The 23,310-nt window shown below is 42.7% G+C and overlaps 1 protein-coding gene across 3 annotated transcripts in view; it reads right to left on the bottom strand.

The window, feature by feature from the left end:
• Positions 1-22,891, bottom strand: part of LOC136886854 (serine protease gd) — a 134,366-nt gene extending 111,475 nt beyond the window's left edge. Inside the window, exon 1 of one of the 3 annotated variants that reach the window (XM_067159706.2) lies at positions 22,825-22,891. In XM_067159706.2, the coding sequence (XP_067015807.2) occupies positions 22,825-22,877 (53 nt within the window). In that variant the 5' untranslated portion in view covers positions 22,878-22,891. Of the gene's footprint in view, positions 1-21,350; positions 21,452-21,747; positions 21,785-22,824 lie in introns of those variants that run through there. The other 2 variants (XM_067159707.2, XM_067159705.2) reach the window with 2 other exon arrangements.
• Between the last annotated feature and the right edge of the window lie 419 nt (positions 22,892-23,310).

Raw genomic sequence — 23,310 nt, 5'->3', positions numbered from 1 at the left:
ATAATATTCGTATGGCAGAAAGTTCACTATGTACCGTGTGTCGCAGAGTAGAAGACACTCTTCTCCACCGTCTACATGATTGTGCCCGTGTTACGCAAGCTTGGCGATATGTGACGTACATCATCAAACGGACTGCTCGATCCCAACATTTTGAAGTACCACCGGAATGGCTTGTCCGCCCCACCTTTGGGACAACTTCAGCTCATTTTACATCTGTGCTCGTGTTAGTGCTTGCAGTGTACGTGCATACAGTATTAAAAACTCCTGGAACTTGGAACTCTCGACACAATAGTTTGTGTCCAGATATTCAAGATGGTATTGGTCAAGTTTTATCGTCACCAAAAGCTAAATATGTGGGGGAATATAGTTCGTTATTGTACTCAATCATGGAAGACTTCTATACTGAAAACAACATGAATAATTAAGCAACTTATTTATTTTTAATGTCTTTTGTAATTCTCCGAAACTTGTGCTACTGTTTCAGCTTGGTAAAGCCAAAAAGAGTGTGTTGCTATTTTGTTTTATTATTTGTATTTATTTTCATCCTAACGCTTACATAATAATGCTTTCTAAAAAACTTCAATAGTGCCAAGTTATCAAAGCAAAAAGAGACCTTTTACTTTTTTTACTCTCTATATTTCTACTAAGACATTGTTTGTTAAATTTGTACTGTCATCTATGTCATTATTGGTGTTGTATTCTGTATGTGTACCAACTGCGCCGAAGGATTAGGCACAAGAACTATTCCTTTTTTTACCCAAGACCAGGTCGTTAATGGTCAACAATTAATGTCATAGCAATGTAAGAATGTTCCAGAACTGAGAAGTGGTAGTGGAAGTGGAACGGACTTACTGTAGACCAGGAGACATGTAAACCTACCAACTGTAAAACTTGTAAGCATGTATTTGTATCAATAAAAAGTTGTTATAAAAAAAAAAAGAAACTTGCTCGCCTTGTGAGAGGCAGCCGTGCCCTGGCATCTTAGCCGGGGCAATATTTCTTGTAGAGATCTCATCGCTACGGCGGTGGACCTCTAGGGAGAGAGATAGGGAGCACATCTCCCACTCACCCATCCCCTATTGAGCTGGGAAAAGAGGACTACCTCTCTACCCTCTCCCCCGAAGTCAACAAAGCAAAACATTGTCTGCGCACTCTTGCGCGCCTCAGCTCGCTGTTAAATCCCGTCTGTGAGGTTACCTTTGCCCAATTTTTCAAATTCCGCGGCCCACGTCGTTAAAACGGCAGCAGTAAGGTTAGCGACGTTCACTTGTTCAACAAGTGCACGTGCTGTCAAGATGACTGTCATAAGCACGTGGATTTTAAATTCCGCGCCCTCTGCGTGGTTAAGGTGGCAACAGTGAGGTTAGAGTCTCTCAAGATGGCAGCAGTAAGGTTAGCGACGTTCTCTTGTCCAAAAAGTGAGGTTATGGTCCATCAAGATGACAGCTGTCAAAAGCACGCGGTCGGTCACGTAGACATGGGGTCAATGACCTCGGGTGCTGACTCAGCAGAAAAGTGCAGACGAGGTGGTTCTGAACCGGTCTAGCCCTACTACCTACAGGTTATCAGTCACTAACATGCATGAATGCACACACACACAATGCTCAGGCTATATCAAACTATAACTGAGTTAATGAAGCCTAATGAGATGTACCATTCACAAAATTATCGTTAAAAATCACAATTTGCAACATGATAAAACACAAGAGGCCACGTAGGCTACATCTCACCAAACTAGATGCAGCCATGTGAGTCATACACAAGATGTTGTCTTGAAAATATTGTTTTAAGTGCTATTTGCACCGACACAGATAGGTCGTAAGGTACAGCCCCAGCATTTGCCTGGAGTGAAAATGGGAAAACACAAAAAAACATCTTCAGAGCTGCCGACAGTGGGAATCGAACCCACTATCTCCCGAATGCAAGCTCACAGCTGCGCGCCCCTAACCGCACGGCCAACTCGCCCGGTATTGAACAACATGTAGCTGACCTCTAACATTGCTGCAGCATTTTCATTTATCGTTAGTTCCTTCTGTAAATGAGCCACCAATGAATTTAATGAATTAATTTTGTATTTTGCTTCAGTAGGTTTTTCAGTCTTTTCCTTTGAGAAAAAATTTGCTACGTGCCTTGAAGAGACACAACTTTTTTCTTTTTTTTTTTTTTTTGAGGAATTCATGTCACTTTCTTCAAAATTACCAATGTAAAGATTTCTTTTTTTAGACTTGGCTGGAACGTTAGAGCTGGATTCTGCTCCTCATTACTTCCAGTTACTGGAAGTGAAGATCAAGTGCGAGGGGTGGATTCTTTGTTCAGGTGTTGCAATAGTCGCAAGTGATCCTTTCAGAAGAATTGGATGACCAAACCTCTCTATCAAAGCAGACAGGTTCAAAATGCTCCGAATGAAGTTTGTTGGCCGAAAACTCTCTCATCAATAACACAACTAGTTGCGTGGTTTAACACCAGGCTGTACCTTCCCACTCATAGGCCTTTCGTCTTTTAATATTAATTAATTTGAGGGGCTTGGGACACATTGGCCATCATCCCCGTATTAATATACGGGGTATTAGGTATTTGTTGAATTTGTCTGATGACCTAGTGTGTAACTACAGTAGTTTTCGGGGCCAAGGATTGGAGTAGGTGCGCCGGGATTTTAAAAGAGTTGCCATACCGCCATTTTCTTGTAAAGAATGTGGGAAAACCACTCTCAGGATGGCCACTGTCGAACCTTCTATCTCCGGCTCGTGGCCACGTGAATTACAAGAGATGTACTATTCTGTTCTAAAACTGACCTAAATGAGAACGAAAGCTAAGCTCAGCAAATAAAACAAAACAACGAGTAATCCGGAAAAAAGCAGTACTTGTAGTGAGTAGATGGTGCTATTGCTCTTGCCACTTCCTTGGCTAATAATGTGCGACACTGCACCAAACTGGGTGCGGTGTTGGTGTAGCCCCACAGGCTTGCATTTCGGTCATTGAGTAGCATACTGATAGCTAGGGCTACTCCTCAAAGATGTACACTACCGCTTACTCTAGCTAAATGAACAGAAAAGATGTGCAGAGTCTTCACGTTAACAGCCCCTGAAGAACCAGCGGTCCAAGCTTTACTAGGAAGGTGGATTGCTTCACATTATTGTTTATATTGTGTCATGTATGTCTGTCGGGATAACAAATACAGTGACCATTCACTTGTTGACATCTCGATGATTATGTACAGATTGTGCGGCTCCATGGCTGCGTGCTGGCCTTTGGTCGAGAGGGTCTCGGGTTCGATTCCCGGCCGGGTCGGGGATTTTAATCTTCATTGGTTAATTGGAATGGCTCGGGGGCTGCGTATGTGTGTGCCGTCTTCAGGATTAGAATTCATGACAGGTAGACAGCAGGTCGTCACCTGGAAAGACCGGGACAGTCTCAAGGACGATCTTACTGAGGGAGTCAAAACACGTCGTCTACACCGTGTTGGCACGAGACTTCACCAAGTGCGGCACACTGAGCTGGTCTCGGGCTCTACGGACCAATGAGCACTCCCTATAACGTTGATTATAATTTCTAGTACTTTTCGTTAATACACGTACCGTATATACCTTCCCCTAAACTAGCGTTACATTCAGCGTGAATAAAATTATTTATATCCTAGATTATAGCAGCTTACTCCCAGACTTTAAATCCTGTTGACCCATTTTCTCGTGGTTCGGTGGACTAATTCACTATATGTCTGTTATCACAGCCGGTACGGTAAACAATGTACGACACATAAATGATCCGAAATTGAATACTATAAGTTAACTAGTAGGAGCATTAATAATATAAATGTATGAAAATTAAATTTTATGTCTTCCCCTAAACTACCATCCCACTCAGTGTGACTACAATTATTTATAGTCTACATGGTAGCGCCTCATCCTCGAATTAACTTCATTAAATTCTCTTCAACCATTTCCCGTACGTACGTATCACAGACCTGTTTCGACCGGGTCAGGAATGGAACGAATGAAGCCCCCATCTACCGGCCTGTCGCACTCCCTTGCGCCACTGACAGATGAAATGAAGACAGTGTTGCTGGAGCACAAATCTCGCATGGAGTGACCGGGATTTGAACCAGGGAAGCCGGCCCGCTGCCGCCCGATACAGAAATAGCATTCTCTAGAGTGCGACTCCTATGAGAACGGAGCAGATGGTAGAGCTTCACAATAACACCGTCATTTTGCTCGCTTCATTTCACGTTCAGTCAAGTACGTTTGGAGTTTTTAATTTATACTGCAACATCGCCATGACAATTTCCTACAAAATTATAACTGGTAGAATTTCACATTTCATATTCCTAGCAAATTTAACATTTCAAAACAAGAAAGTTAGAACAGACAGCAGCAGAAACGACTCCAGCTCATCGTTCAAAGCTTCTAAAACAAACCATTGCATCCACACACAAATTTGCAAATGGCTCTTGATTTCTCCACATTTTTGTAATAGTGTATAAGGGCCAATCAAAAGGTTTCCGTTCGACGCTGTACAGGCTAGAATCGGGATGCCGTGAGCAGTCGCCAGTTTCAAGATCGCCGTCTCCTGCGCCTCCCAGATCGACCGGCGTCTTGCACAGCCTTCGTTCTCCACCAGTGTTTGTCTTCCGCAGGACGTTGGTCCTGTTTGGACGCATTAGTTCACGTGACATGTCCGTGCTTATACACCCGCTATGTTGCATGTAAGCTGCTAACTTTCTGATCACGCTTTATATATAGATGGTATATACAGAGTGTCATTGTACGGATATTGATTCGTAAATGGTATTACCAGTCTAGTATAAGTTTAGAATATTGGCTGAATGGTTAGCGTTGAGACTTTCGTTCAGAGGATGCCGGGTCTGATTAATTTCTCAGGCTCGGGGATAGGGTGTTCCTACACTGCTCGGCATATTCACACAATACTGAACACATAGCGTTGGTGCCATCTGCGATTGAGTTGGCAGCCACACGTGTGGTAGTGAGGTAACGAAACGAACCCTTGTCCCATTCCTGTACGACCTGGTGTAGGTCATCAGCATTTCAGACTTGCTGTTCACCCTTGTAGCCCGCCCCACTTTTAGCCCGCTCAAACTGGGATCTATAAACCCTGTTTGTCTTTTTAGCTAATCCTTTCTCTTAATTCCTTTGATTATTAAGAAAAGTACTCAAAATCACTTTTAAATTGTATATTCACGCCTTAATGCGTAATTATTGTTCGTTTGTTCAACGTGTTATTCTATCATTACCGCACAACCTTTATGTCTCTACCCAAAACCGTTCAGAGATCATCAAAAACTTACAAATTTATGCATTTTTCTTTCAATTTTGATGTCTATCTCCTCCCCCATCCCCGCACGCTGTATCCACCAGTCGCGGGTACTTTTCCTTGTCTCACTTTTTGTCCTCCCCTCCCCCCAATTCTTATTGCCAATCACCCCTACTGTGTATCCGATCAGCGTATCTGCATCATCAAGTGTGGATATGCGATTATGATACAGTCATCTTCTGACAAGGCTGTCCGATCTGTATCTGTTAGTTTTCCACTCATCAATTGAGTCGGCGTACCAGTTGCTACGGAATGGGAGTGGGCATCTCGGACATATTCTGAGTCATGGCCCTCCTTGTGCTCAGGCGGCTAGGACTATACATCTCACCGGTGGTCCCTAACTCGTTAGAGGAGAGATCCTCACTTGGACTATGTGCAAGTAGGGTAGCATCCTGCTTCATGAATTTACCGAGCTCAGAACATTTTAAGCAAGCCTCGGACCTATGGGAGTAATGGAGTCCCACTCCCATTTGACAGGCGAGGGACTCCTTGGAAACAACTTGGCGAACGAAATGGAATTCGATGGGCAACTATCAATATTAATGGGGCTTACAGAAGAAAGAAGGTAGAACTAGCTGGGTCAGTGGGAGTAAGTGATATTCGGGTAAGGGGAGATAATGAGGAAGAGATAGGAGATTATAAAGTGTACTTGACGGGTGTTAAAAAGGGAAGGGCAGAGTGTGGAGTAGGGCTGTTCATCAGGAATGCCATTGCACGCAACATACAGTAGTTTCTGTTTGGCACGTAAAGGAGCGAATGATGTGGGTAAATTAGGCAGTTGGAGGAATTAAGACTAGAATTGTCTCCGTGTATTCACCATGTGAGGGTGCAGATGAGGATGAAGTTGACAAGTTTTATGAAGCATTGAGTGACATCGTGGTCAGGGTCAAGAGCAAGGATAGAATAGTGCTAATGGGCGATTTCAATGCGAGAGTTGGGAATAGAACTGAAGGACACGAAAGGGTGATTGGTAAATGTGGGGAAGATATGGAAGCTAATGGGAATGGGAAGCGTTTGCTGGACTTCTGTGCTAGTATGGGTTTAGCAGTTACGAATACATTCTTCAAGCATAAGGCTAATCACCGCTACACATGGGAAGCTAAGGGTACCAGATCCATAATAGACTATATCTTAACAGACTTCGAATTCATGAAATCTGTTAGGAGTGTACGAGTTTTCCGGGGATTTTTCGATGATACAGACCACTATCTGACCTGTAGTATCTAGACCTAGGGTACAGAAAGTGAAATCTGCCTGCAAACGAATAAGGGTAGAAAATCTCCAGGACGAGGAAATTAGACGGAAGTACATGGATATGATTAGTGAGAAGTTCCAAACAGTGGACAGTAAGCAGGTTCAGGATATAGAAAGTGAATGGGTGGCATACAGGGATGCTGTAGTAGAAAGAGCAAGGGAATGCCTAGGAATAACTGTGTGTAAGGATGGGAAAAGGTGAACATCTTGGTGGAATGATGAAATGAGAGCAGCTTGTAAACGTAAAAAGAAGGCTTATCAGAAATGGCTCCAAACAACGGCCGAGGCAGACAGGGATTTGTACGTAGATGAAAGAAACAGAGCGAAACAAATAGTTGTTGAATCCAAAAAGAAGTCGTGGGAAGATTTTGGTAACAACCTGGAAAGGCTAGGTCAAGCAGCAGGGAAACCTTTCTGGACAGTAATAAAGAATCTTAGGAAGGGAGGGAAAAAGGAAATGAACAGTGTTTTGAGTAATTCAGGTGAACTAATAATGGATCCCAGGGAATCACTGGAGAGGTGGAGGGAATATTTTGAACATCTTCTCAATGTAAAAGGAAATCTTCATGGTGGTGTCGCCAACAGCCAGGCTCATGGGGAGGAGTAAAATGATGTTGGTGAAATTACGCTTGAGGAAGTGGAAAGGATGGTAAATAAACTCCATTGTCATAAGGCAGCAGGAATAGATGAAATTAGACCTGAATTGGTGAAGTACAGTGGGAAGGCAGGGATGAAATGGCCTCATAGAGTAGTAAAATTAGCATGGTGTGTTGGTAAGGTACCTTCAGATTGGACAAAAGCAGTAATTGCACCTATCTATAAGCAAGGGAACAGGAAGGACTGCAACAACTATCGAGGTATCTCATTGATTAGTATACCAGGCAAAGTATTCACTGGCATCTTGGAAGGGAGGGTGCGATCAGTCGTTGAGAGGAAGTTGGATGAAAACCAGTGTGGTTTCAGACCACAGAGAGGCTGTCAGGATCAGATTTTCAGTATGCGCCAGGTAAATGAAAAATGCTACGAGAGGAATAGGCAGTTGTGTTTATGTTTCGTAGATCTAGAGAAAGCATATTACATTTGGTATTTACCCGACAAAATTAATTAAATCTCAGCCATAGACGCCCAAGAGAGATCCGGTTTACTCTAGGTCCGCTAGATGGCAGACAGAGTAAACCGGAACGTCGAAATTGACGAGCAGACAGCCAGATGGCGTCAATTCGAAATGTCTGCAAACGGTAGCTGAGGCCATACGATTATTATTATTATTTACAGGGTACCAAGGGAAAAGATGTTCACTATACTGGGGGACTATGGAATTACAGGTAGATTATTAAAATCAATCAAAGGCATTTATGTTGACAATTGGGCTGCAGTGAGAATTGATGGTAGAATGAGTTCTTGGTTCAGGGTACTTACAGGGGTTAGACAAGGCTGTAATCTTTCACCTTTGCTGTTCGTAGTTTACATGGATCATCTGCTGAAAGGTATAAAATGGCAGGGAGGGATTCAGTTAGGTGGAAATGTAGTAAGCAGTCTGGCCTATGCTGACGACTTGGTCTTAGTGGCAGATTGTGCCGAAAGTCTGCAGTCTAATATCTTGGAACTTGAAAAAAGGTGCAATGAGTATGGTATGAAAATTAGCCTCTCGAAGACTAAATTGATGTCAGTAGGTAAGAAATCCAACAGAAATGAATGTCAGATTGGTGATACAAAGCTAGAACTGGTCGATAATTTCAAGTATTTAGGTTGTGTGTTCTCCCAGGATGGTGATATAGTAGGTGAGATTGAATCAAGGAGCAGTAAAGCTAACGCAGTGAGTTCACAGTTGCAAACAGCAGTATTCTGTAAGAAGGAAGTCAGCTCTCGGACGAAACTATCTTTACATCGGTCTGAAAACAGACCAACTTTGCTTTACGGGAGGGAAAGCTGGGTGGACTGTAGCTGCTGCGAGCAGATATCATTCTTTTTCAACGAATCACAATGGTGCAGATTCTTTGGCTGCCACAAAACAGACTTTTGTTCACAATCACTCAAAACTGGTGAACTTTGCCACTCCGAATCCATTTTTGTTCACATTGCCAAACAAAGGTTGATCAAAACTAAATTAAGTTTGAAGGACGCTGAAGCATGCGCAGTCCATGCGACTCTCGGTGGGATCGATACACGGTCTTGGTACAGAACTCACACGGCCGATCGTAATACAGATAGTACTTGTATTGCTCTGGTGGTGAAATTATGAGATTTCATTGTTGGTTTGAAGAGTGGGCGCTATGTGAATTGATTACATCTGTGATGGCTTAAATATAGGTGTGAGGCGTCTCAGAAACATACATTCCTAAAGCTTAAGTATTCATTTTCAGTTTTATCATTGATTGTTGTACAGCTACAGTTTCCAAAATGTTCAGCTCTGTTCCTCTTGGATGAGCGTGTAGAACTTGGTGTCGTGATTGTGCCGCCAAGTCGGATGTGCACTTTGTGCTTACCGTAATTATTAATATAATTAAATTCACCGATACTATTACTGTTGCCTCATTATCTAGGAGACATCTGCTTGCGAACTTTGCAAATTTACTGACAACGAGGTGTTCAGGTAGACGAGTTACATATTTCCATGAAGGTGTCCCAGTGCCATTGGGCTGGATAACAGGCGTTTCCGACAAAATCAGCTTTTATTTATTTATTTATTTCGGGTCATTTTTTCTTCACCACCTGCTTTATGCCGTACCCACACAGATAGGTCTTATGGCGACGATGGGATAGGAAAGGGCTAAGAGTGGGAAGGAAGTGGCCGTGTTCTTAAGGTACAACACCAGCATTTGCCTGGTGTGAAAATGGGAAAGCAACCTCAGGGCTGCCAATAGTGGGGCTCGAGAGGTGCAGGCGCAGTCCACTTGAGAGGCCTACTCCTAGGTGTGTACTTTCAGCCTACTCAACTCTACCAGACTTAGCACAAGCTTGGAAGGCTTTCATTCGACTATACTTTAACGCGCTTCTGATGTCTTGACACGGAACACACGACCTTGTACAGACGGGTATGTTTCAGTCCGAGAGAACCCACACGAGTCACTACCACGTACACGAATATATATATTTGCTTTCATAAATTATGATAATGTAATACTTATTTCAAGAAATTTGTTACTTTTTTCGCCATCAGTCCTTGGAGTGGTGTGCCACCTTGCGTACCTCTCAGAGGAGAAATGACTATTCCATCAGAGCGCTGCAGAGTCTTCGGGAAATGGTGCGTCCGGAGCAAAGTGTAAACAAACCCAGAGGCAAGCGTCATCTGACTTAACAACGTACCGTGATTTAACCTGGAGACCAGGCACGGGTGAAGCCCTGAGACCTCTGCTATAAACAGGTTTACTCCTCCCAGCATTAACAGAAACCTCCTGTATCAGGTCTATCCTGCTGTTTGGCTGTGAGGCCTCCACATAAATTCCGAAAACTATTCCTCCTACATTACAGACCTAGATAGCTGCGTCAAAGAACATAGTGGAATATTTGGCAATAAAGAGGCCAAACATGGATGGATTTTATTTACACTATTCGAGAACAAATTCGTCACAAATGGTCTACGGAATGGGAATGCACAAAGGTAGAGCGTATGCTCTCGTACAACGCAAAGGTGACGAGGTCTAACGAATGAGGCTCAATTCACCACGCTGTCCATGTCAAGCCGCTTGCAATGCTGTGATGAACCACGGATTGTTGCCAGTGTTTTCTCACTCACTGATTGAAACTAACTTAAAACGAAACAATATTAAAATATTCACGAAATAAAATTTGAGGTTATCTGATCTACTATAGAAATGATACTAAAGAAAATATATTATTTAAAAATTGACTTTAATTGACTGCGATAATTCAAAAGATAATATAAAACTCTGACATGAAGGAAACTGAAATCCTCTCGACCGGACATTTAAAAGTTGTACAAGAAATTTATCTCTCACTGGTTTACAAGTAATTCACTGAGACTGCATTACGACGACTCATTATTCGGCTGTCACAAGAACTCAACCGAACAGATGCACGAAACACTTCGAACACATTTGCTCACTGACGATTACGTATCCATATCACTGTTCCCCATTCGTCTCCTTCCAGTTGACTCCAACTGACTTCATGGCAAGTCTCTCCCTCCATTCATCTCCTCCCAACCAACTGCCGCTATGGTTAACACATGGTATGTCACTTGCACCCAGCTACAAATGTTACATAATACCTCAGGCGAATAAGGGACTCCCTAAATGTGATCTCATCGCTAAAAGCATACAACAACAGAGCGATGACTAACACTGTTGCAATGTCAAAAGCTTTCACAAAATATATCCATATCTGATATTAGGCAGTTACTTTCACCTTACATGATTTTAATGCTAACACACGATAAATTAAATACAATAAAGCAAGCGATAATTAATGAACACATAGCGAAATCAGATTATAGAATTGAATGAAATAATAATAATAATAATAATAATAATAATAATAATAATAATAATAATAATAGTACAAATTAATGGTTGTAACGGGATTTGATTTGCTCCTCTCTCCCTAATTAATGGCAATTTAACGAATGTAAAACAAAACGATGCTCGACTTTCACTTACACAGATTTTCACAATTTGCTTCACGTCACGGACAAGTGGATGGTGGCTCCACTCGCTCTTGTCCGCACTGAGCGCTGTTCTCTTCACTGCCGGACTCACTGAGAATAGCACAATTAACAAGAACTTTCGCTCAAAGCCGCCATGGACAACATGTTTGACGTGAACAGAATTTCCTTTTTTCGTCATGGCTAATGCAAACATTAATTTTACTTGCTGTGGGCCAAGCAGCGCACAATCTCGCAAAAAGGTGGCCAAAAGTCGAAAACATGAACTTGGTCAGATGAAGGTCCATAAATATTACGTGACATATCAGTAGTTGCCGGAATTTAGTCCCGCAGGAGTTCTTTTACGTGCCAGTAAATCTACCGACACGAGGCTGTCGTATTTGAGCACCTTCAAATAGCACCGGACTGAGCCAGGATCCAACCTGCCAAGTTGGGGTTAGGAGGCCAGCGCCTTAACCGTCTGAGCCACTCAGCCCGGAACGTATAGTTTTAGTTTATCCAACACATACATAGATTATTCCGCTTTATTATTTCCAGGGTCGGCATTTTGAAGCAGTGTCCAAATCGGAAGACAGACGAAAAGTTTTCATTTTTGGAATGTACGCTTATACTGTCCACAAAGTGCGAAGGGATCCCTTGGACAGCTGTCAGGAAGAAGAAGACCAGGTCGACCAGTGAGCGCGGCAGATACCTCATAGACACATGCAGCACAGATGTTGCCGGAAAGACCAACAAGAGCTATAAAGTACACAAAAGTACTTCCAGAAACACACTTCAGCAACAGCATTAGCAATTTTTGTGCAAGTTGACAAAACAATATGAGACTATTCACGCTTCTAGTTTCCGTGCTGTTCACTCGCGAAAGAAGCAAAGAAAGCGACAGTGACCGAAATGAGCTCCTGGATCTGAGACAATATTAAATTGTGTGAGCCGCCCCTTTATAAACATTTTGAACTGGCCTTGCGCCCTAAAATATCTGTGTCAATTGGCTGCTCTGCAATATACCGTTTTAAGCTAATGTATCCCGCGCGGCATTGTTCTGGCTCCGTGAGGTTGCGCATAACTGCGCATGCGCCGGCCTACTACCAGAGAGTCTTGCTTCTTCCTCGCGTCTGACGCGAAAGCCAGTTCGCTTGGGTCAGCCATGACGCGCGCTTGTGTGTTTGAGTGCTACGCCATGGAGAGGTGGATTTCCAGAAAACCCCCGTAGTTACTGCATTAACGGGGATTTTCCCCAGGTGAACTAGTTGGAGACCTCCTGCCATTTCTTCTGATCATGTTTTTGGATCTATATTTCGTCTGGATACTCGCTAACAAGGTCTGATGCCGGTCGTGTGACTGCATTCCTCGTCAACAATGGTCAGGTTTAAATTCCTCTGATTTCTTCACCGCCAAAGGTATGTACCAGTGTTTGAATCATTTTAAACGTCGTCCAGAAGAGGATTTTGATATTTTCGAAGATTTCAGGAAAAATAATAATAATAATAATAATAAATATTTGGACTTCGTCGTTAAATTAATACCTATTTGCGTGTGTAGTATCGAAAATCTGAAAAACAGTTTCGGCAACTAATCACAGTAATGTGGAAGGTTCACAGTGAACCGAATTGGGATTTTTAGTTTAAAATTTTACTGAGTTCTTTTTGGCACTTTAAATTGTAACCTTCTTTGTGAACCAAGGTACAGTCTCCAAGGTAGAGAGCTTTACCTTCTTCGGCTTTCTGTTTGCTTTCCTGTCTTTTGTTTTCTAATTCGTTTGGTATGTTTTCTTCTCCCCTCCCCCTTCTGGGGTTTTGGGTGAATTAAAATTTTTTCTCTAGCCTGTTTTCCTCCTTGTTATTTGGAGGCGTTGCTTTTGTTTTGTGGTTACCTTGGCAACGTTTGGTGTGTATTGTTGTCGGGTTTTAATGTTGTCTGGCGTATGGAGCCTGTGTGCATCTAGAAGTATATATTTCTGAGTTGAGTGTATCGTTCTCTGTTTTAAAGTTAATTTATTAATTTTGACCACCCTTTAAGCCACCAGCGCAGTAAGACACTACACTAGTGATTAGCAAACATGCACCGGCCGGTACTACCTATAAACCAGTGTTAAATAAACAAAGTTTATTAAACAAATTAAGGAAATCAGTCGCAAGGATAGGAAAATAACATCCAACAGTACTTACCCAGCAAGGCCCAAATAAAACACCCAGAGGAAATGGATAAAAATTCCTTGTTTCGGCGCTGAACCACACAAATAATAAAGGAGACACTGGTTTCAATGAAATAAACTTTTAATTAAAGAATGAAAACTTAACATGAAACCAAAAGAACATCGTCCTATCTGAGGGAATAAAAGTATTTTAAGTAGTTCAAAACAATTAGTGAATAATAGAAAATACACGGATGAAACTGAAAAAACGTAGTCCTTTTCAGAAAATGATACTGATGCAAATCATTAGTTTAAAAACAGAAGGTTGTACTAATTAAAGACACTAAATCATTACCAGAAACAGAACACCTTGATAACCTTACTATAATAACAGAAAATGATTCGAATTAAAACTTAAATTGTTCACAGAAGGTTTAAACGGGGCCCGTTTGTTAGACTAACTAAAATGAAATTAAAACTAACGTATTAAACCTAGGGAAAGCCACTCAATCAACGAGTTTCATTGCACTTTCTTAATAAGAGGAGGCTTCGCAGGAGCATAGAACTCTAGCCCAATTAATAAACTACGAGGGGTCAAATAAGATTAGCGCACGGAAAACACACACAGTAAACAAGGGGAAAAGGAAGAAAACCGTAAGAGATCAAGTGAGGAGCAAATAAATTTTCCACCGAAAGCGGAAATTCTTAAGCAAACTCCGGCTCCACAATAAAACACGCAAAACAACCCACAACAATCACCATCATCTCCCGGAAAAAACAAATCGTTACCATAGCAACAAAAAACATCCGCCCGCCAAACCAAACATAGTACAAGCACAACAAAGGCCAGAACCAAAATAAAATCAGGAAACACCAAAGTTTAAAATACCAGAAAATAGAAGCAAGGTTTTACCTTTTTTTTAAACCAAGGAAACCAGAATTATATGCTTCTGCGGAACCTCACGCAGTATAAATGGCATTAAGTGCCCGACACAATTTGAATTTACATGATCAATGAAGTTCATTAACGGGTGAAAATGATAGTTAATTTTAAAAGGTTTTCCCCATTTTGTAGTTGTTACATACCAATAATTATATTATTAGAATTTAACACACGTCCCTCTGCTAGTAATTTCCAAAATAATTATTTTCACGAAATTCCACCTTGAAGGAGTTAATTTTCAAGTCACGAATCACACGAATTTCCTTGCCGTTTCATATTCACAGGATATAACTTGCCAAATGATGAAGCCACTTACTTGGGTGAAGCTGACGCTTAGCCATGATGAGCTGGTTCCTCACATACTTACAGATGCTTCCTAATGAGTTTGCTTTTCCCTGGTCAGAATTAGTTGAAAGGTATCAAAATAGGACGATGTAGGAAACAAAGTAATTTGGGTTTAAAACCCCCATCTCGAGACTCTCAGCCGGGGTCTTCACACCAACACGACGCCAACATCTTAAGGATGCAATAAACACAACCGCACGCCATGACTTCTCAATGCGTACTGTCGGGGACAAAATGGCGAGGTTTTCTCCATGAGGAAGTAGCCGCGCTCTGATAGGTAGAAGCGCGCTAGGGGAGGGGAAACTCATTGTGGGTGTCTGGCAGAAGATCGCAGCACTTATTGTAAGAGAAATGAAACAGTCTGTACAATTCAGAAATGCGATAATCCAAAGACGTTGCCATCAGTCCACAATAAGAATTATAAATAAGTTCGATTAGTATCACCAAAGCACGTAGTAGTACGAGGGAATCCGTCCGCTTAGACATATAGAAAGATTAAAATTTTCTACGGCGATATTGCCAGTTCAAAATAGGTTCACAGGGTAGAGTAAATTGCGTTACACCGTAACACCTTTAAAGTTGTGTTACTATTTTCTTCCCCCGGGTGGTGTGTATTTTTACGTAAAATTTTATATGTCTTGGAAACTGTCCTTGGTGGAAACTGAACGTTTTTAATTTTGGTAATTATGAGAAGCGGCCGCGTTGAAGATCCATTTTATTGAATAATTGTTAACTGAGTATGTTTTTTATTAATTAACTATCCGTGATCGATCACATTTTATTTCAAGGTAGTATTTATGTAAGGAAGTCAATTGGTTTTCCGTTGTTTTCTGATCACATTTTATTAGGTACGGAGGTCATCCTTTTCCTTTCTTTGTTGTTTTCATAAAATTTTCAATTTATTATCTGTTAAAGAGTATTTATTTACCATTAATTGTTAATTAATAATGAATTAATTTTTCTTTTAAACCATACCTGGGTATATTCTGATTTATTTTATTTATTGTTAATTACTTTTTCCACCTTTCAACTTTACGTTGACTTTATTTACATTTTGGCTTTACGTCTTAAAATAAACATAGGTTTTATCAACTTAATGACTTGCTTTGTTACCTACAATTTGCCCTTCCATTAAAATTCTTTAACCTCATTGAAGTGTTGGTTTTCATTCGCCACGTTCGGTGGAGCACTGCCACCGATTTTCTTGTGCATTAACTTCCACGGCCTTAAGTCGTCTTCCTCCGCTGCTTCCGGTAAGTCATTTCTATGGTTCCTTGTTTTTTATTGTGCTTGAACTTTGTTGTCGCTCTTCTTGTGCCCATCTTCTCCCTCGTGTTCGCTATAACTCCCATTTTGGGGCGGACACGCTAGCAACCTTCTCACCAGGGTCTCGATCTATCTCTCTCTCTCTCTTTTCCTCTCTCTCTCTGTCCTTTTCCTCTCTCTTCTACTCTCACCCTGGTGGGTAAGGTTATTGACCTCATCATCCCTAGGTCGTACCGGGGTCCTAGAGGGTGGTGAGCGGTGAGAGATCACACGTCTTCACGTTTATGCGAATACCCGAAGAATGTTCTGGAAAGGAAGGAAAACATGATGATGGATCACAAGAGCAACATTTCAAACAAGTGTTCCAGAATTGTGACGCAAATACCTTTCAAAGTTCATTTGCGACTGGTATGTAACACAGGGTAGTAGTGTAGTGGTTAGCGTGATTAGCTGCCACCCCCGGAGGCCCGGGTTCGATTCCCGGCTCTGCCACGAAATTTGAAAAGTGGTACGAGGGCTGGAACGGGGTCCACTCAGCCTCGGGAGGTCAACTGAGTAGAGGTGGGTTTGATTCCCACCTCAGCCATCCTGGAAGTGGTTTTCCGTGGTTTCCCACTTCTCCTCCAGGCAAATGCCGGGATGGTACCTAACTTAAGGCCACGGCCGCTTCCTTCCCTCTTCCTTGCCTATCCCTTCCAATCTTCCCATCCCTCCACAAGGCCCCTGTTCAGCATAGCAGGTGAGGCCGCCTGGCCAAGGTACTGGTCATACTCCCCAGTTGTATCCCCCGACCCAGGGGGAAGCTCCAGGACACTGCCCTTGAGGCGGTAGAGGTGGGATCCCTCGCTAAGTCCGAGGGAAAAACCGAACCTGGAGGGTAAAAAGTTGATGATGCTGATGATGTAACACAGGACACCAGAGAAAGACCGAGATACTGCAGGCCAATACGTACTCGTTTTGTTCACGACACAAGTGATGTTACATATGAAAACCAAGTAAGAAGACCAGTAGGTGGTGTTTTACTTCACATAAAACATACACCAGTGCCCACCATGGTAGACGCAAAAGTATGCAAGTACATCTTCCACTATGAGGTGCTACATACTGTATGTGTAGACACCTCCAAAGGTTTTAACAATTGAACGAAGGAACAACGCACTGAAAACCCAGAAACTCTCAAATTTGGACTATAATTTCTTCACTCAAGCATTTGTCTTACAAAATCCCTATTCAAAAGTGGCAAGCAAGAACGAATGCAGACCGTTGAACATCTTTTGCCTCATGTGCTTTCTCTAGATCTACGAAACATAAACACAACTGCCTATTCCTCTCGTAGCATTTTTCAATTACCTGGCGCATACTGAAAATCCGATCCTGACAGCCTCTCTGTGGTCGGAAACCACACTGGTTTTCATCCAACTTCCTCTCAACGAGTGATCGCACCCTCCCTTCCAAGATGCCAGTGAATACTTTGCCTGGTATACTAATCAATGAGATACCTCAATAGTTGTTGCAATCCTTCCTGTTCCCTTGCTTATAGATAGGTGCAATTACTGCTTTTGTCCAACCTGAAGGTACCTTACCAACACTCCATGCTAATTTTACTACTCTATGAGGCCATTTCATCCCTGCCTTCCCACTATACTTCACCATTTCAGGTCTAATTTCATCTATTCCTGCTGCCTTATGACAATGGAGTTTATTTACCATCCTTTCCACTTCCTCAAGCATAATTTCACCAACATCATTTTCCTCCTCCCCATGACCTTGACTGTTTGCAACACCACCAGGATGATTTCCTTTTACATTGAGATGATATTCAAAATATTCCCTCCACCTCTCCAGTGATTCCCTGGGATCTATTATGAGTTCACCTGAATTACTCAAAATACTGTTCATTTCTTTTTTCCCTCCCTTCCTAAGATTCTTTATTACAGTCCAGAAAGGTTTCCCTGCTGCTTCACCTAGCCTTTCCAGGTTATTACCAAAATCTTCCCACGACTTCTTTTTGGATTTAACAACTATTTGTTTCGCTCTGTTTCTTTCATCTACGTACAAATCCCTGTCTGCCCCGGCCCTTGTTTGGAGCCATTTCTGATAAGCCTTCTTTTTACGTTTACAAGCTGCTCTCATTTCATCATTCCACCAAGATGTTCACCTTTTCCCATCTTTACACACAGTTGTTCCTAGGCATTCCCTTGCTCTTTCTACTACAGCATCCCTGTATGCCACCCATTCACTTTCTATATCCTGAACCTGCTTACTGTCTGCTGTTCGAAACTTCTCACTAATCATATCCATGTACTTCTGTCTAATTTCCTCGTCCTGGAGATTTTCTACCCTTATTCGTTTGCAGACAGATTTCACTTTCTCTACCCTAGGCCTAGAGATACTTAGTTCACTACAGATCAGATAGTGGTCTGTATCATCGAAAAATCCCCGAAAAACTCGTACATTCCTAACAGATTTCCTGAATTCAAAGTCTGTTAAGATATAGTCTATTGTGGATCTGGTACCTCTAGCCACCCATGTGTAGCGGTGAATAGCCTTATGCTTGAAGAATGTATTTGTAACTGCTAAACCCATACTAGCACAGAAGTCTAGCAAACGCTTCCCATTCCCATTAGCTTCCATATCTTCCCCACATTTACCAATCACCCTTTCGTATCCTTCAGTTCTATTCCTAACTCTCGCACTGAAATCGCCCATTAGCACTATTCTATCCTTGCTGTTGACCCTGACCACGATGTCACTCAATGCTTCATAAAAGTTGTTAACTTCATCCTCATCTGCACCCTCACATGGTGAATGCGCTGAGACAATTCTAGTCCTAATTTCTCTAACTGAGAAATCTACCACATCATTCGCTCGTTTACGTGCCTAACAGAAACTATGTTGCGTGCAATGTTATTCCTGATAAAGAGCCCTACCCCAGACTCTGCCCTTCCCTTTCTAACACCCGTCAAGTACACTTTATAATCTCCTATCTCTTCCTCGTTATTTCCCCTTAGCCGAATATCACTTACTCCTAGCACATCCAGATGCATCCTCTTTGCTGACTCAGCCAGTTCTACTTTCTTCCATAAGCCCCATTAATATTGATAGCTCCCCATCGAATTCCATTTCGTTCGCCAAGTTGTTTCCAAGGAGTCCCTCGCCTGTCAAATGGGAGTGGGACTCCATTACTCCCATAGGTCCGAGGCTTGCTTAAAATGTTCTGAGCTCGGTAAATTCATGAAGCAGGATGCTACCCTACTTGCACATAGTCCAAGTGAGGATCTCTCCTCTGACGGGTTATGGACCACCGGTGAATTGTATAGTCCTAGCCGCCTGAGCACAAGGAGGGCCATGTCCGAGATGGCCATAGCAACAGGTATCCCGACTCTCAGGACCACTTACTAGGCCACATGGTTCACGAACTAGGACGTGACTACAGTAACCCTCACCATGAAAATCTAAAGTAGAATTAAGAAGTACTGATGCCATGTGGAAGAGCTAGATCATTCACACCGACACAGATAGGTGCCATGGCGACGATGAGGTAGGAAAGGGCAGCGACCGTACAGGTACAGGTCCAGCATTGCCTGCTGTGAAAATAGGAAAGGACAGAAAAGCAGCTTTAGGGCTGCCGACAGTGGGATTCGAACCCACTATCTCCCGAATGCAAGGTTACAACTGCACGGCCATTTCGCTCGGTGATTTAAGTTGTCTAACCTTCGAATTAATAACAAACAGTTGTTGCACCTGGGTCACTTTCGAAATGGAATGAGCTTTTACAACGATAGATTTCTGTCCTGCAGACGTGTCTCAGGGCTTGGTGATTGGGTGCAGGAGTCCCATTAGTCTAACGGGGACGCAGACTTACGGAACACGATCTAATTGTCAGCCTTCAAAGGAATCAAGAAGCTAAGGACTGGATAGCGGGTGTTGTGTGCACATAGCACTCGCACGTAAAATAACTCCTGCAGGACTAAATTTCGGCACCTCGGCGTTTCCGAAAACCGAACAAAAGTAAAAAACATTAAGAATACCAAGGAAAGCTTGACGTCTCCATCCGACGGACGAATCACGAACTCTGCGGAAAGGTTTCGAGTTGACGCGTGGTGTAGTTGGGACTCGAGCCACTGAAGTCCGGGGTTTACTTCACAACGGTGCAATTAAATGTAAGCAGTTTAGGAGACAGCACCCCCACCCCTCGACGCTACGGAACTGTTGCACTTTCTTCCTGTGATCGACACATTTTAGTTAAAAGTTAACAAATAACCAGGCTGTGGTCATGTTTCTATAGGGCTTCTTTGCAATCAATGGAAAGTTGTATTTCTGGAGAAGTGCAGAGAGAAAGTTCGGCATCACTTGTTTCTCTTGCAATAAAGATACGACCTGAAAACCGAAATGTGGGTACAATCCACAATTACGTGGAGTACACAGTACTGAAAAGGGTTTCGAAGAGGACGCACTGCTGTGGTTTTTGTCAAGTCGACGAACACAGGGTCATGAAAATAGAGTTTATTGGATAGAAAACAGGAGCTTTTGCCTTGTATGTTCGGTTGTTACAAGGAGCAGTCCCGAATGTTAGTCAAGTTCGGTAAACAATTACGTCCCGAAGATAACATTTTGCAGGAGCATTAGATCGGAAGTACCGCGACTGAGGTGAGCGTCATTTTTGTGGATGTGGCAGTGTGGTACGTGTCTGCTATGTCAGTGTTCACATGGACTGTTCTCGTCCACCCCTTGACAACTAGCCTCGCTTGTATCGCTGTCACAGTGCACCCAGTTTACACTCCCGTACAGCACAAGTGCATCACGTGATCCCTACCTCCCTGTGCTCAGCCTCGTGTCCATAGGTTTACTGGCACGTAAAAGAAATTCTGCGGGACTGAATTCCGGCACCTCGCCGTCTCGGAATCCGTCAAAGTAATTAGTGGGACGGTTTCATGAGACAAAAGAACAGTGCTTCTTAAAGAATTGACATCCAGCAAGTGAGTTCATGGCGAACTTACTTTTCTGTGTTTACGAGTAAAACATACGCATCAATGTGCGGTTTACTACGTCTCTTTGAACTTGTTTTATCGCATATACGACCTATGATTAGAGCCCGGATTTCCATAAGCTCGTTACACTTCTCAAACTTTCCAGATATTCGTTTTATGGCTTAACGATTCCAAATAAGAGTTCTTTTTCCGTGCATGTTTGCGTGTTTTGGCCTTTTTAGCCGAAAATTCATGAATATTTTAAAGATTTTGGATCTAACAGCGAATATTTGGACGATTAATATTGCATAATATGACATATAGTTCTGACTTTGGCGCATATATAATGTTAACTTGCACGAAAATGCCTTTTATGAATGTTGGTGTGCAGAATTAGGGACCCTTTTTCTACATTATATACAGTATGTATGATATTGTGAGACAACCAAAGTTAGTACATAAGGTGGAGGTCCTATAAACCAATTAAACAACCTCTTTCTTCTCTGTTGCCTGATGTAAGCCGGAAGTCCCCACGTCGATCTCTGTAGAATAAGGTGTCCCAGTTGTGCATTACTCATTGACGAACAAAACAAAATTCGTATTACACTTCTGTGACGCCGCGTAACTGAGATAGCACTGAACTCTGTTATTCTGGAATTTCCTTCCCGGAAGTCGCGCAGCAATCATCGCACGGAGAAGTACGTACAATTGTTCTCCTTTAAGAATGCACCTGCCACTTCTTGTGAAGTATGAGCTTAAATGACGGTAGTAGTAGTTGTTGTTACCGGAAGAGTGAGCTTTCATCCGGGAAATAGTGGGTTCGAATCCCACTGTCGGCACCTACCTGTGTGGGTGCGACGTAAAGCAAGTAGCAGTAGATCGTACTCACCACAGCCTGGTATCCATATCGCACTGCAGTCTCTGCACTACTGACGCGCTTGAGGAAGCACCAGGAGGTGGGGCTTCCCTCGCTGTGTGGGAAGCGCCAATAGAAAGTTAGCCTCTGTTTCTACAAGTAGTGCTGGTGATTATTGCAACCATCTCCTATACAACACTAATCAGAGGGATCCGATAATTCGAAAAATAAAGATATCGGTCAAAGGAAGACAAACGCCACAAAGGTCTCGAGTGCTCTAATACCGTGGCGGTTGGAAAGGAACGAGAGTTGACCAAGGGAGGTCGGCCAGGACTCAGCTCAGGGCACCGTGGCCGCCAGCCTACGCTCCCAAATTGACAGCCCCAGGGGTCCCTTTTAGTAGCCTCGTACAACAAGCACCGACAGGGGGACTAATGGCGAATGTAGAGGCGAGCAGTGCCGAGCGCTTCCTATTAGCCTCATTTTATTCCCCCAATACCGTAGGCTATATAATTTACAGGAATGTACTGCGGGCTTCCTTATTACTCGTAAGCCCCTGGTTCGATTTCCCACCAGGTTATTCATTTTACCAGGATGTGAAAGCTGTTCGGGGACTACTCAGCCTATATGAGAACAACTGAGAAGCTAGCTGACGGTGAGATAGCGGTCCTGATGTTGAAAACAAAAAATAAGGACTGAGATGTTTCGTTTCGCTGACCACGATTCACTACGTAGCCGGAGATTCGAAGATTGACACACCAAATGGTCAATTAGTTCTGTGAAATCCTCCGTCACGACAAGGAAAAGGTCAATCTGTTTGCGGATATCACACTGCCTAACTGGTACTTCCCAGAAGACTTTCAAGGTCTCAAAGAGCTGTTAGTTTAAGTATGACATAAATGTTACCTAACCAAATAAACTCTCAGACAATAGTTCGGTACATGACGGAGTAAGTCAAAGAAAACATTTAATAACAAAAGTAGCCTACTTCTTCAGTTATTATATATTACCAGTAGACTAAACATTTAATATAAGCAAAGGAATCCTGTAAAAACAGGTTATGTGTCAAGTTGAACGATGGGTACACTACGGTAAGAGCATTGTTCTCACACTTTCCTCCAGAAAGTCCTGTCTTGAAGACAATTGAAATGATGCACTGACATGTGTCCCGCTTCTCCACGGGGTTTTTCCTCACGTCAATGACAGCAAACTAATATGAGTGTCTTCTTCCGTAGAGTGGCATAGTGTTTATGCAAACCTCAAAGCAAAACATTTGTCCGGGCTAGTTTGCATTCTGGCCTATAAATGCGTGAACACCCGGGCACTAGTAGGAAAGGGTGCCGGCACAGAGCCTACTAATGGGTCTGCTCGAGGCTTGTCGTCGCCAATCACTATCAAGAGCGTCATATGCCCTCACTGCGAAGATGTAGGCAGAGATAGCGCTCGTGTACTACTGGGTAAGCGATCGTCTCGTCACCTGCGAGTAATGTATAGAATGTGACCGAGTTTTCTGAGCTAATTTTACTCCAAGACTATATTAATTAATTGTATAGGTATATCCCCTAGAATATTACGGACGATTTTCAGCGTTTAAGC

The sequence above is a fragment of the Anabrus simplex genome, chromosome X, assembly GCF_040414725.1.
Source record: "Anabrus simplex isolate iqAnaSimp1 chromosome X, ASM4041472v1, whole genome shotgun sequence".
Lineage (NCBI taxonomy): Eukaryota > Metazoa > Arthropoda > Insecta > Orthoptera > Tettigoniidae > Anabrus > Anabrus simplex.
Note: the sequence above shows the minus strand (reverse complement) of the source record. Positions and strands in the feature narration are given on the sequence as shown.